The sequence below is a fragment of the Metarhizium acridum genome (genome assembly GCF_019434415.1).
Source record: "Metarhizium acridum strain ARSEF 324 chromosome Unknown scaffold_389, whole genome shotgun sequence".
NCBI classification, from domain to species: domain Eukaryota; kingdom Fungi; phylum Ascomycota; class Sordariomycetes; order Hypocreales; family Clavicipitaceae; genus Metarhizium; species Metarhizium acridum.
The window spans coordinates 127,822-142,092 of NW_027094032.1; the positions used below are offsets into that span (position 1 = coordinate 127,822).

General features: G+C 45.7%; 3 protein-coding genes across 3 annotated transcripts; all 3 read left to right on the top strand.

Moving 5' to 3' along the window:
• Positions 1-3,852: 3,852 nt before the first annotated feature.
• J3458_016497 (uncharacterized protein) lies at positions 3,853-5,218 on the top strand (the record flags this gene model as incomplete). Its single annotated transcript, XM_066120976.1, has 4 exons — positions 3,853-4,122; positions 4,189-4,368; positions 4,424-4,599; positions 4,663-5,218. 4 exons carry the CDS (start codon positions 3,853-3,855, stop codon positions 5,216-5,218), a joined length of 1,182 nt encoding a protein of 393 aa, XP_065974037.1.
• Positions 5,219-10,073: 4,855 nt separating this feature from the next.
• Positions 10,074-10,418, top strand: J3458_016498 (uncharacterized protein; the record flags this gene model as incomplete). The annotated part of the gene is made up of 1 exon (XM_066120977.1): positions 10,074-10,418. One exon carries the CDS (start codon positions 10,074-10,076, stop codon positions 10,416-10,418), a length of 345 nt encoding a protein of 114 aa, XP_065974038.1.
• A 217-nt stretch (positions 10,419-10,635) lies between these two features.
• On the top strand, positions 10,636-12,672 carry J3458_016499 (uncharacterized protein; the record flags this gene model as incomplete). The annotated part of the gene is made up of 1 exon (XM_007813293.2): positions 10,636-12,672. The coding sequence occupies one exon, from the start codon at positions 10,636-10,638 to the stop codon at positions 12,670-12,672; it is 2,037 nt and encodes a 678-aa protein (XP_007811484.2).
• Between the last annotated feature and the right edge of the window lie 1,599 nt (positions 12,673-14,271).

Genomic DNA, 14,271 nt, shown 5'->3' on the forward strand with positions numbered 1-14,271 from the left:
TGCGTCACTGGCCGCGCCAATCCGTCTTTTTTCCCCCGCTTTAAGTCAGTCTAGAAGGTGCCTTTGGCCCGACTTTACGAAGAAGCTAAGAGCTTAACCTGTGTCAGGGCGGCGCTGCCCCACGGCCTTTCGCAAGCTGCGAGACATTTGTGGATTGCAACAAGGCTAATGATCCCATGTAGCACGGCCGGATGAGTCTACTTTAGTTCTTGACTTGTTTTGAAAGGCTGAGATGTTTATGCCGCGTTATTTATGGGGACATCGGATGCTTGATCTATCAGTATGATCGAGATTAAGTTTCACTTGTGGACCAGGCATGTTGCTCTAGGCTCTGGATTAAAAAATACATGATATATGGAATGCCATAATGCCGACAAAAGATTGTTGGGACTAGGCTGAAACACGATGGAGAGCAGTGTTGGAAAGCAGCTCTCAACACGTGCTTGGAGCTACCGGCTGATTTGGAATGGCGCGTCAACGGATGATGAATGTCTTTGTCATCAGAGTGTCGAAGCCGGACCTATCCGTCTGAAACAATGGGGTTTGGAATCAATGTATGTAGTGCTAGTGATAAGGTGCGCATAGTAGGGAACAACAAACTTGCTCATCGAGAATTTGCACGTGGAAAGCAAAATCCAGGAGGTGATGATTCGCTTGCAAGAGAAAGGGAAGAAAAACGCGCCAAATTCCTCAAAACTTACGACTCGTATTGTAGAGCCACAGAGCAGAGAACGGACAAGGTGACTTGAACACTCCGTGGTTCCTCAACACACACGAGGCATATGGTAAACTCCAGATTGTATAGAAGAAAGCTCCCCGCTTCCCTGACTCGCTAGATGCTGCCCCAAATATTTCATCCGTTCTTGACACTTAGGCCGCGCACAAAAGTGCCCAAAATGACCGAGTGTTGACAAGACGTGGATGTCCAAGGCAGAAGACTAAAGTACGCCGTAGATTCGGAAGGGGTTTGGGAAGGAGTGGCACGCAGAAGGCTATGAGATGGTCGAAATAGGCCACATTCAGGAGGCTGACAGAGTTGCATTTAACAGTCTTTTGTGATTTGCAGGATGAGTCGTATGCAATGTTGATCTTGAGCAAACGTGGGCGGGCAGCCGTGTGTAGCGTTGATTGTCCGTCCTCGTCAACACCGCCAAAGGGCTTGCCGCTGCCTCAGATGAACGCGAAACATGGATTGAGATGCCAAAAAGGAAAACAGTAGCTGCCGCAGAGGGGGAAACCGTATTAACGAAAGGACCTCTGATACTTCATTGGGTCTTTAATGCACAAATACACCAAAGGAACAATTTGGGGAAGAAAATTGGAGACTCTGTTTTGGACATTGTAGATCTCCATATTGGAAAGGCAACTCGATGAGGCTTTGTCAAGCCGGTGACGAACCTTCTTCTTAGCAATATGGGGACGCATGAAATCTGGGCACCACAACCGAGTATCCAGGATGACCCTGTTGGTGTTGGTCTGGTGTGGCAAACGTCCCTCGTCTATTCCCTCACAATACGTCTGGTGTGCTGGGCGATGCTGTGGTGATGAAGGAGGGAAGAGTACATTGTATGCATGTGGTGTCCGGAACCAATGAAGCTTGTTTAGTCGGCTAACCCGCAGAAGCTTGACGATACGAGAGGCAGTCCCCGGCATGAGCGGAATGCAGAGAAGGAAGAGAAAGGAAGGCGGAGAGAAGCAAGAGTTAGGCGCATTGGTATAAGACGTAGATCTCTTGATCCATGCGGCCGAAACGCACCCATAATATCAGCCAACGGCCAATACGGACGATGGAATGGCCTGTCCTTTGCGTGACTCCTGGAATTGCAACACCCCTTTTCACAAAGACGTCTTTGCGCTACCGACGATGCAAGTCTGGATTGGCTGTGCGCCCTTTGTCCACAACCAATGTTTATAGAGTCTTCAAGGTGCTGTTCGACTTTGATTGGAAGGCCTGCAGGATGGATCGAAAGACGACGATTAGCTAGATCGACTTTGCTCCGCCACTAGTACAGTAGCATCATGGTCGGTCTCCTCCTAGTTCCCCAAGTAACTAGCCACCGGGGATACCTTGACTTGTGGCTTACGGCGAATGTTGTCGCAGGTGGCTGAAGATGGAAGGACTGAAAAGCGTCACAAATCTGTTAACCAGTAAAATCTGGAGACTGCGTCGCCAAGTCAGATGGAAACAGCGATCCTATGCCAAGGTGTGTCAATCGTCCATGCTTGGCTTCGGGATCCATGACCGAAACTAAGAGCCGGCAAGCTCACTTTTCCACAGACGAGACTGGGTGACTGGCTCCATGAGCTGAAGACTGCAAACATGTCGACATGGCCAGGGGGGGATGGGGATGGCGGGATGCTAACCCGAACCAGACTCGCATCGTTTATGGCGAAACTTGTCCCTTGCAGGCGAAGAAGCGATGCGCCTCGATGGGGCACCTTTGGAAGCCCAGGAGACACTACGACTTTCTAGGTTGAGTAATTGATGGACTGGTCATGGACAAGGCGTCCTTCCGTCTTCATGTCGCAACGCTGACCATGGATTATCCGCCGAGTCGCGTCTACCGGCATGTGGCCAGGAGAGCGACCGAACACGTCCGTGAATAACCCAAGAAGGAGGTTGAACAGTGAGCCGATGGTTTGCCCAGCGCCGCACCAACAACTTGGACGGGCCGGGATGGTGGGCAGACAGGACAAAATCCTGCACATGTCAAGTTCATGTTGTCAACAGTCTTTGGTCGTCTAGTTACATCGATTGACAGGTCTGGTCAATAGCTTATTACCCAACGGGGTCTGGTTGGAAGGGCTGTTGGGCTGTGTGTGTGGGTGGGTGGGTCGCCGTGTTCAAATGTTCGGGTTTTTTTTGTGGCAATTTATTAATCACTTGATCCCTGCGGGGCCGTGTTTCGCCTTTGAAAGGGGATTGTGGATAGTTTCTTCTCCAGAAGTTCCCCGGTCTAAGCTGCAATAGGTAGGTGACAAGATGGATAACAAAGCAAAGCGAGATCTCACTGCTAGGTAACCCCGTAGAAATAATAGACGAAATCTCAAAGGGGCGTGGTGCCCGGGAGACCGCATCAAGCATGACGCTGCGCTTGCCGGTAGACGCTCGCGAAAAGCAGATCTGCGCTTATTCGTCTCTTTTGAGGAGGACATTGAGCTCAAACATCGCCACTCACACGAGATGGGTTGCAGCAGTTGGCGAGGATTATTTCACCCCCCCCGGTGCATTGCCATTGTAGCTTGCCCCTCGGTGAAGCAGCTACGGTACGAGTAACGATTGCCGCGTGTGCCATGGCTTGTACTCTTGTGTCGTAGACCATCTGATGCTGTCGATATGGCCATACAAACACTCCCGCGGCATCGAAGCCTAGTTGGGTTCTGGCTGCCCCCCCTCCGTAGCGCGTGCCCAGGTACACGAGACATCCGCGGATGACCCTGTTCATGGTGATGCGGCCACAGACTTCTGGGACCCTGTGGACGATGAAACTCGAAGAACCAAGTGTTCCGACATGACTGATGATCACGGCATTGTTCCAATACCGGAATAAGGATGAATGCGTCCGAGCCTTGCCCTGGCTCCCAGAGTTGTCATGGCCAGGTCGTGGAGTGGGAAGCACATGTTGGACTCTGTCTACTTTCACAGAGCTCGAAAAGATAAATAGCTTGGGATGCCTTCCTTCCATGGCGAAAGAAGCGAAAGAACAATACCAAAACAAGCTTCCTTCTCTTTCCCTCCTCACTTTCCTATATTCCCAACATCTTTTTTCCACCAGTGGTTCGAGCATATCCGGCAGACTCGTTGACAAAACCATCTCCCCCTTTTACCGAGTATCCCGATTACCAACAGTCATGAAGGCCTCAACTCTCCTCGCCATCCTCCCCTTGGCCATGGCCGCCCCCTCTAAGCGGTCCTTCCCGGCCCCAGTCCTTGTTCCCCGTGACGCTCAGCTCGTCGAAGGCAAGTACATCGTTAAGATGAAGGAAAAGGCTGCATTTTCCGCCGTCTCCTCTGCCATCTCCTCCATTGCTGCCGATGCCGACTACACTTACGAGGCCTTCAACGGATTTGCTGCCAAGCTTACCGATGAGGAGCTTGAGAAGCTCCGTGGGGACCCGAACGTGAGTCTCCTGCCGACAAGACTTATCATGCTGATGCATGAAATGTGCTGACAATAGCTTGCCTAGGTCGACTACATTGAGCAGGACGCCATCGTGACCATCTATGCCACGCAGCAAAATGCCGACTGGGGATTGGCTCGCCTCTCAAGCCAGAAAGCTGGCACCACCACCTATACCTACGATGACAGCGCTGGCGAGGGTACTTGCGCCTTCATCATCGACACTGGTGTCGAGGCATCCCACCCTGTATGCACAATCACATGGATCAGGTGGCCAGCAATGTGCTAACAAGCTTGGATAGGAGTTTGAAGGCCGCGCCACGTTCCTCAAGAACTTCGCTGGTGACGGCCAGGAGACCGATGGCAACGGTCACGGTACTCACGTCGCTGGAACCATTGGCTCCAAGACGTACGGTGTTGCCAAGAAGACCAAGCTCTTCGGAGTAAAGGTCCTCGACGCCCAGGGCAGCGGCTCCAAGTAAGCTTTTCACCCGATGGCCTATATTATATAGCCTGGTAGTACGGCACTAACAGACGGCAGCTCCGCTGTCATTGCTGGTATGGAATTCGTCGCCCAGGAGGCCAAGGGCCAGCAGAGCAAGTGCCCCAAGGGTATCGTTGTCAACATGTCCCTCGGTGGCCAAAGGTCTTCCGCCGTCAACCAGGCCGCTCAAGCCATCAGCAGCGCCGGCCTCTTCCTCGCTGTCGCTGCGGGCAACGATGGGAAGGACGCCAGTGGCTACTCGCCTGCCTCGGAGCAGTCCGCCTGCACCGTCGGTGCTACTACCAAGACGGATGCTCTCGCCCAGTACTCTAACCACGGCTCCATCGTTGATGTCCTCGCCCCGGGCTCCGACATCGCGTCGACCTGGATCAACGGCGGGGTCAACACCATCTCCGGTACGTCCATGGCTTCGCCACACGTTGCCGGCATTGGCGCCTACTTCCTGGGCAAGGGTGCATCAGTTCAGGGCCTCTGCGACTCTATCAAGCAGAAGGGCATCAGGGGTGCCATTCAGGGTGTTCCAGGCACTACTCCCAACGTCTTGATCAACAACGGCGAGGGCAGTAACTCCACCAGCCCCATTGGCTTTTAAAAGCCAGAAGCATGGAAGAAATTATATATTTTAGTTATACGATGACGATATACCTTTGTACAGTTTAGACTCAGAGTCCTGACTTCAACAAGTTGCATATGTGCATGACAGGACGATAGGGGGTGAAGACAAGCAGCATCATAGCCGCTACATTTTCAACCTGTTTTTATTCGATTCAATATAGATCAAGTTCAAAATACTTACACTTGCTCTTATCACATGGGGTATTAGGCTAATCCACTGGCATTTCGGAGACTTGCTGCGTCCTCTCCTCACTCGTCCTTCGCAATCTTGAGCACGATTCTCCCATTGATATGCCCTCTTTCCAAATCCTCATACATGAAAGGCGAGTCCTCAAACGGCCTAACCACCAACCTGGGCTTCACGACACTCCTCCTCACCAGGTCCACCGCCTCCAAACACTGCTTGAGAGATCCTACCAAGTCTCCCCTCCAAGGCGAGCCTTTGAGAATGATCCGGTTGATCGGGGTTTCTAGAGTTTCTTTCCTGGCGGATAGCCCGACACAGCTCAACGTCCCTCCAGAATTTTACATTTCAACGGCCGAGGCAGATGCCATGACATTACTCGCTGCCACAACTGCAGCATGCGCTCCCATGCGCTTGTAAGCTCGAGAACTTTGGCGACAACATCTGCTGCCGTATACTTGATGTAGTGTGTTGCACCGGCAGACTTGGTAAAGCTCTCCTTTCCGGCACCTCTATGGAATCACGACCGCATTAGTCGAGCTTGCCAGAACACAAAGGACTATCGCATTCCGCCGGATACAACGAGCCTGGGTCGTAACCCATCCGGCAGCTAGTAACCTATGGTTGAAAGCACTATCGCGCTATCAACAGGAGGGAGCCACATGGTTTGCACCATACTAGGACCACTGCTGACAGTTGCTAGAGTTGACGGAGCGTCCGATACAGCACACCCGGGCTTTTTTCTGCCGTTTTCATCGATCCGTGACCTAAACACTGGGGCAGGAAACACATATGACTCCTGAATAGTCTTGCCGTTGATAACAACTTTAGCAGCGGCCAGAGTGAGCTTGGAAACCGTATTGCCAACCTGAAGTTGAAAAGTGAAGTGAAACGAAGTAGTGGTTGAACGTCAAAGAGAGACGGACGTTGTTCATGCTATCAATTATGGCTTGATATAGTGGTGTATCTGGCATTGAGACGAAGGGGTGTTGGAGTCTGCCTTCGGGTTTTCTTCTTCCTGCAGGTTTTGTCAGTCAACACCGCTAAGATTTACGTGGATCATAATATTTCATATTGTCTCATAACTGGTTGGACAATGGGCTGATAAATAACGCCAGCCTTCCGTCTAAGCCAGTCATTAAATGTCCTGGAGGCGTGTACTAATAACTCTATTACAGGTCTTTACAATATCAAGTAGTATTGGGCCCGCACCTGTTATTTGGAGCCGAACATACAGCACTTGTGGAGCTATCCTCGAGTAGTATGTAGACAAATGCATAATTTAGTCACCACGTAGAAAAGTAGCTGATGGAAACAATATCAATTATACTATCTACTAGGTGAAGGATAGCAGCTAACACTTTGATACATTGTCTAGATATCCTGTAGTCTATACTTGCATTACACGGCATGCTGTTTGGCGGAAAAGACACCTAACCAACAAGGATGCTTCTCTTTGTAGCCTCATTCCTGCATCTGGAATTCCTGGATTTAAAGCCTGCTCGCAACCATTACGTCCAGGCAATCGTAGTCTCCATTTCGTAATATTTTTTCTTTTTGCTTTCGTTGCGGCGAGTGTGACGTCACCATTAACACGGAGCGCATTGCCACTGAAGCTGGGAATGTAAGCATTAGCATTAACTTGCGTAGCCAATAGTATGGGCCAATGCACCTAAGAAGACATCTGTGAACCATTCAATAATGTTCCACTGCTGCCCGCATATACGCTGCCCTGCATAAAAGCTATTAGCGTTCTGACTTTGCAGAACTCTGTTGCCAGTTCCAAAAGACTTTGGACAGATTTACAGCACGATTACAGCACGAGGTTTTTGAAACACTCCAGTATTATTACTGACAAAATTCGGGCTGAAACCATCAATATTGCCATTCTTCCGAGTCGGGGTCAGCGCCAGAAGACTTGTCGTCTTCTTGCTGGTTCAAGTCCAAAGTCGTGTCATTAATCCGCGGGGTTGATGCAGTGGACGGTACGGGTAGATCCGGCAGCCTGGGAAAAGGAGATGCCGTATCTGGGAGACTCTATCTTCCTGAAACACGAAAACTTGTACTCGGGTAGGCGACAGCGTAGGGTTCAGACTGCGCCTGTGCCTATCATTATCAGCTCTCTGCAGCAGCTGAAGGTCTCTAGATGCCCGGCGTTTCCTGTTGATTGTTGTGTCTGTGCCAGATTTGAAGGTTTCATCAGGTGAATCAGTTGCCTCATACTTCCACAGCCATTTCAGGCACTTCCAGGGGCTCCATCGCCTCACTAGATTTTTTTGTAGAAGACCCTTGATCATAGGTTGGAGGAATTCTCGTGCCTCAGCGAACTTAGGGAGAGCAACGTTGCGAACCCAAATCCGAAAATCATTAGGGTCCCATTATTCGTCAGTCTCGGGTTCCCAATCTGTGAATAGCTGCATCCCAATAAGCCCGAGAGCCCACATGTCGATTTTATTTGTATAGAGCCTAGGTTTATTAAACAGCCCAGGAGCCATGTAGATTTCCGTGCCAGTAAATGTATCCAATTTAGCAGACTCTTTTTGTTCTAAGGTCCTAAAATCGGCTAGTTTCACAATTAGTTCCTTCTGTCGTTTCATAACAAGCGCATTATACAGTTTCAGGTCCCGAACGCCGCTCGTATACATATAAGCCAAAGTACTGCTAAGATGTGTCATGGCTATCAATCGCTCACTTTTATCAAGCCCGGGTAGGGCTTCACCGAAGTTTAATGGAATATATTCCACAATCATCCACTGTGACAAAGTTATGTCTTCAGCTACAACCAAATCGAACGCTTTCACAATATGTGGCTAGGGCGGACAGGTTCTTAGCTTTTAAAAACAGTATAGATCCATAGATTGCACGAACTTACGTGATACAGACGTTTGATATGATCGTATTCAGCCCTCAAGGCTTCAAATCGTTTCCTCGAGGTATCCGCATCATCACTTATTTTGTAGTACGGCTCTTTTGCACCAAAAAGTTCCCTAGTAGACACATTTTTGACCTTCATTACCGAGGCATGTGCGCCCTTTCCTCGTATTCCCGACCCTTCAACAACGTAAACGGCGTTATTTGTGCCGTATCGGATGTACTCGGCTGAAGTTTCATCATAACTTAGGATGGACGGAAGGCGTTTTGGAAGTGAACCCATGACATCCTTGCTATACGATCGAGCTCTTTCTTTGTACCGAGCAGTCTCCGTCGTTGTTCGTGCTGGGACCCAAGCGCGGAACGTCACGGCCTCTAGATCGATAGTCACAGGACTAATAAGTTCCTGGAGCAATCCTTGTTTTAAAGTGATGGTAATTTGGCTATGAATACGAATTCTCTGATCAGAAAGCCGTGTTACTCTCGGCCGATGGGTTTGGGGGCTGATATCGATCCGGCATGCTTGCCTACTAATGCCAGTCTAATTAGTTGTCGCAATTTGAATGTCGCATATATTAGAGTTATCGTGAGAGCTAGAGATGTAACGAAAAAACTATATTTTAAATTTAAAAAAGCTTAAATATTTAATAATAAATTTAATAACATACTTATGTTATTATAATAAACATATATTTATTTATTTATTAAGTACCCTAGAGCTATTTTAAGCTATTCTAGTACTTCTACATGTAGTTCGAGTGGGAACACCCTTTAATAAACATATAAATTGATTAATATTATTATTAATTAACTTATATAAAAAATTAAATTCTTTTTACTTTTAAAAAGCTAAAAAATTAAATTAAATTATATTATTTTATAAAAAATTATTATATTATATAATTTATATTATATTATATTATATTATAAGAATTATATTTATAGTTTTTTAAGTTTTAAGCTTATAAGAGTATATAAGAACCCACTTTTTTAATATAAGCTTATAATTTTATATTAATACTAGTTATTTATAAAACTTATAATTCTATAAGTATTTTATTAGATTTAATATTACTTATTATATTACGAAGGTACGCGTTAAAAGTCTTACCTATAGCTTAGCACCTAAAATAAGGTTAGTATATAGGAGTATATAATATGTTTTTCACTTCTTACTAAGAAGTCTTTAAGGTTTAGTAAGATTACCTTTTAATATTAATCTCTAATAGTAATTTTCTTTACTAAGAGAATATTTATTTAGGGGTTAAATTATAGTAGCTCTTATACTAGAAGGTACTCGCTATAACCTAGATAGCAAGACTTTTAAAGCGCACCTTCGTAGAAACTATAAAAACTATAAAACTATATAACTAACTACTTTTATAGCTCTAATAATATTAAACTTTTATATTTTAAAGCCTAAAAATTTAAGACGAAAAGAGTATATATTTAAGGCGAAAAGGTTAATTAAGTTATTAGGTTTAGAATTAAGCTACTTTAGTAATTAGGCCGCGTTAGTAATAAGCACTACCTTTAGGTGGTGAGTGAAACGAGGCCCCTAAAATAGTGGGGCGTAGCACGAGTAGAAAAAGCACAACCCCTTCTTCTCTATGACTTTCTACCTAAAGCGTCCCCAGTACGGAGTAATATTACCCCTCATTTCACTAGGTAATGTGATTGAGTCCACTTTTCCTCCTAACAGCCCTAAAATACCACCTTACTGTAAACACTAAAATGTCAACTGGTCAATTTTGCATCACAGCCTCCCCCTGCCATAATGCTGCCAGACGCCTTGATCAGTACTTATTGCGAGTACAAAAAGGACACTGATTCCATCGCAACATGGCTTGCTTCGACGGCCAAATTAGCTGGCTTTCCCGACCATCTTCTTTCCTCGACGTGCAAGACTGCGGGCAAGGCGAATGGGAGTGGCGGTCGGCTTAAAGGCAAAGCTCGCACAGAGGCCAAGAAGAAAGCCAAAGCACCATCAACAGGTACCCCGCAGACGCAGTCGCCAGCCCTCACATCCGGTCCAAAATACACCATCGCCATCAAAGACTTTATTGTTCTGGCAGAGATCTGCTTGAGCACTCAGTCCCTGTCCCGCACTCCTTCAGCGTGATACTTGACCGAGTTATTGCCTCACGCGAGGGCTTTGGTTCCAAAATTGAATCACACGGCGAGAATTTGAACCACGATTCGGTTGCCAAGCATAGCTATTTTGTTCAGAGTATGTGCAGACAAGCTCCTGCCTACCAGACATCCTCGTCTCCGTACCAACTAGGCTAATATGATGCACTACAGTCCTGAAACAGGTTCGCCGCATTCTCACCGCTCTCATGCCCAATACCGATGACGCGCCCGTTGCCCCATCCATCGACAATCTGAGTAACAAGTTCCGCGGTCTTGCAGTCTACGAACCATCTGAAGAGTTCTTAAACGCACCAGATGTCGAGCGACCAACCAGAGCCAAGAATGATCCAAATACGTATGAAGCTGAGGCCCCATTTTCCTTGGAGGATGCCTTTTTCGCCCTTGTGGCTATACTAAACGACATGGACCGGATGAGATCTCGCGTGAAATGGATCTGGTCCAATTACCGAGCTGGTCTTTTTGACGTAACATCGGCCGCTATTGCAACGAATACGGCAATTGAGCTTGTCCGCGGCATGATGGATGATGTTTTACCTATTTTCGATACTCACGGCGGATACCACCGCATGCTGCAAAAGTTTTATGTATTTCAATGCTTGGACGAGGGATTTGCAGTCGAGGACCTTTTCGGGGAGAAAAATGGCAAGGACAACTTCAACTACGACACATATAATATTGCCGAAAGCGTCTACCTGATGGCATATCGGTACTTGGAAGCTTTCGCCGCTATTCTCGAGCCTAATCAGGTTCCAATTTACAAGGACGGAATATACGGGACTTACGATCCGTCCAGCGATCGCTCTACAAAGACGGGCCTCGCAAAGTTTCAAGATGACCGAGCATTGGTCATGCCTTATTTCTCCGAACTCATGACCATTGTTATGGGTGTGCCCAACTGGCCGATTGAGGATGAATTTTTGCGTGGCATGGAGCAAATCCACAGAACCAAGAAAATTCCATTCTATTCCGTCTTTGCCACCCAGGTATTTCTGGACATCTCGTACACTCTAGGGGAAGATGTCGATAGCGCCTACCACACCATGTCTACCCACATCAATTTTATTTCCAACGATATCGAGCAGCACTTTTCCTTCCATAAAGACCTCAAGATCGTCAACTGGCCAGAGTCGAATGACAGAGTCTTGCGAAATGTCCGAACTAGCATTGAATGGCTGGCCGAGGACCCGCTGTTGCGGGTTCAGAATAAACTTTATCAGCGTATGGGCTGGGGTTCTCGCCTGGGTGCTGGCCATCGCCTATTTCGCATGTCCCCTGTAATAAGCGGTCTCACGCTGTATTTCTTTCGTAGCCAATATCACGAGATTGGCTTGTCGTTGGCGGATGCATGGGGCTCTCTGCAGTACTGCGAGCATCTATACAACGCCGCGCAGCAACGTGGCCACTTGTCGAAGCGCTGGGCAGACATGGATGTGGTCAAGGCCCTGTTGGACACGGATAGCTTTTACGTGGGTAGCGAGACCCCGAGGACGCCAGACGAACAATTCAAGAAGTTTTGTTTGCAAATAGGAGTGTCGGCTGCGGCCCTTAGCAAAGACCGACGTAAAGGCAAAAGGGTAGCGTCCAAGGCAGGGCCGCGCGGAATAAAGCCTAACGCGCCGGTGCACTACATGTTCGCCCCTCGATATCGCGAAAAGGTCGCCTTTTCCATCACAGCAGAACAACTGGACCAGATTATTGATTTGAGCATGTACGAGAAAGAATTTGACGAGGAAGGCGGTCTGCTTCTCGGCCAGATTGAGGACTCGAAGAAGGTGAAAGAGAAGAAGAGGCTGAGGGAGCAATACAATAAAGGTATTCGACGCAAAGGGACTACCGGAGGATCTCGTATGGCTGCCGAACACATGATAGAGCTACTTGCGTTTGCCCTTCACGCAGAGACGGTCGAGTTCTCATTCCCTTATGCGCAAATGCATCGCTGGTGTTGGCGGCTTCTGCGCGCTGTGAAGGAGGCTTGCGATCCTCTGCTTAGGCAGATTTACGGGCCGGATTACCTTGAAAATGAAACCGAACTGCCTTTTATCGTCGGCTACGTCCTCCTGCTAGCTAGCGGCGCTGACGGGGAAAAGCAGACCATGCAGCCGCTGGAAGAAGCCGCGAGAGCCTTGGAAGGCATGGTTGAACCTGCAGGAGATTTTGTTACTAAGAAGATATTAGGAGAGATATTAAATATTCCAATTAGTATAATTAATAGTGATAATTAATTAGCCTTAAAATTACTTTATTAATTTAAATAAAAAAAAAATTACACATAAAAAAAGAGAGAGAGAGTATTACTTATACTTAAATAAATATTTATTTTTAATTAAAGCACTTTATAATTATTCTAACTCTACGTATACTTATAAGTTCTAGAGCTATAAAAGTAGTGTAGTTTTATAGTTTTATAGTTTTATAGTTTTTATAAATTTTCATATAATAAATAATATTAAATCTAATAAAATACTTGAAAGATTATAAGTTTTACGAATAAATAATTGAATTTTATACTATAAGCTAATATAAAAAAGTGGGTTCTTATAAGCTCTTATAAGCTTAGAACTTAAAAAACTATAAATGTAGTTTTTATAGTATAGTGTAATATAGTAATTTTTCATAAAATTATATAATCTAATTTTATAGCTTATTAGGAGTTAAAAGAACCCACTTTTTTACGTAAGCTAATTAGTTATAATATTAGTTAATTTATGTATTTATTATTATAATTCAAGTATTTTATTTAATTTATTATTAAATATTTAAGCTTTTTTAAAAATTAAAAATGTAGTTTTCTTATTAATGTAGCAATAATAATGCTCTGCTTATAACTCTAGTCTATTTACAGTTAAACTATTTATTACGACGATAAAATATCAACTATTATTAACCTAAATAGTATATATATAGTATAGGCTATTAAATTTAAGCTTAAAAAAGGTAATAAATTATACTTATAAAGTTATAACTTTAATAATTACTCTTAAAAATCATTATTATTATCTTTTATTACTTTTAAAAGATAATTATTAAAATTATAATTTTATATCTTTACTTAAACTTAAAGCTTAATTATTTAAGCGCTCTTTAATTCTAGCGTATAAAATATTTATAAGAAGCTAAGAATGCATAGCTCGTGGTAAACTACTCAAGTATCTATTCACTTAAAGTATCTGCTTATCGCGGAGTAAAGTATTATATACTATACTATTTAGTATATACTCAATAGTGGGCAAACCTATAGTCATACGTAATAGCTGTAAAAGAGCACCCAGTTCAAGCCAGACGACCCCTACTACTCCTCTTGTCGGTTTTGAAATGTGTATTAGCTATGGTTATTAAGATATGTTCCAATTTCCTTTATATTCATTCATAACTGTTCTTTCTAATCCTTCAAAAGGGTTCATGTCCTTCTTATTCTAGGTTTCCCAGCCACCCAAACTTCTAATACCTTTGATTTTTCCGTCTCCCCATCTTCCTTCACAACCAGCTTCCGCCTACCGGCTTCACCTGATTTTTCCGAGGCCTTGCTGCCCTCAGCCATTCATTGTATTAATTGTCAGTATAGCGGTTCCGGTTCCCATCAGCCTCTGCATTCCCCAACTATACGAGGTAGCCACGCCTACCGTGACCCCCACGGTAGGACCTTTTACGCAAGCTCGGCCATGCTAGCCTTCGCTCATAGATCCGCCTGGGTTCTTGCGCAGTTCTTCCACGAATATTCCCGCCAGGTCTTTCGATTTGGATCAGCCCAAGGTGCTCTAGAGAGGTGCGCGTCCACTGAGGTCTAGCCCCTGCAGTGCATTTTTGCCCAACACCTCTCCTCA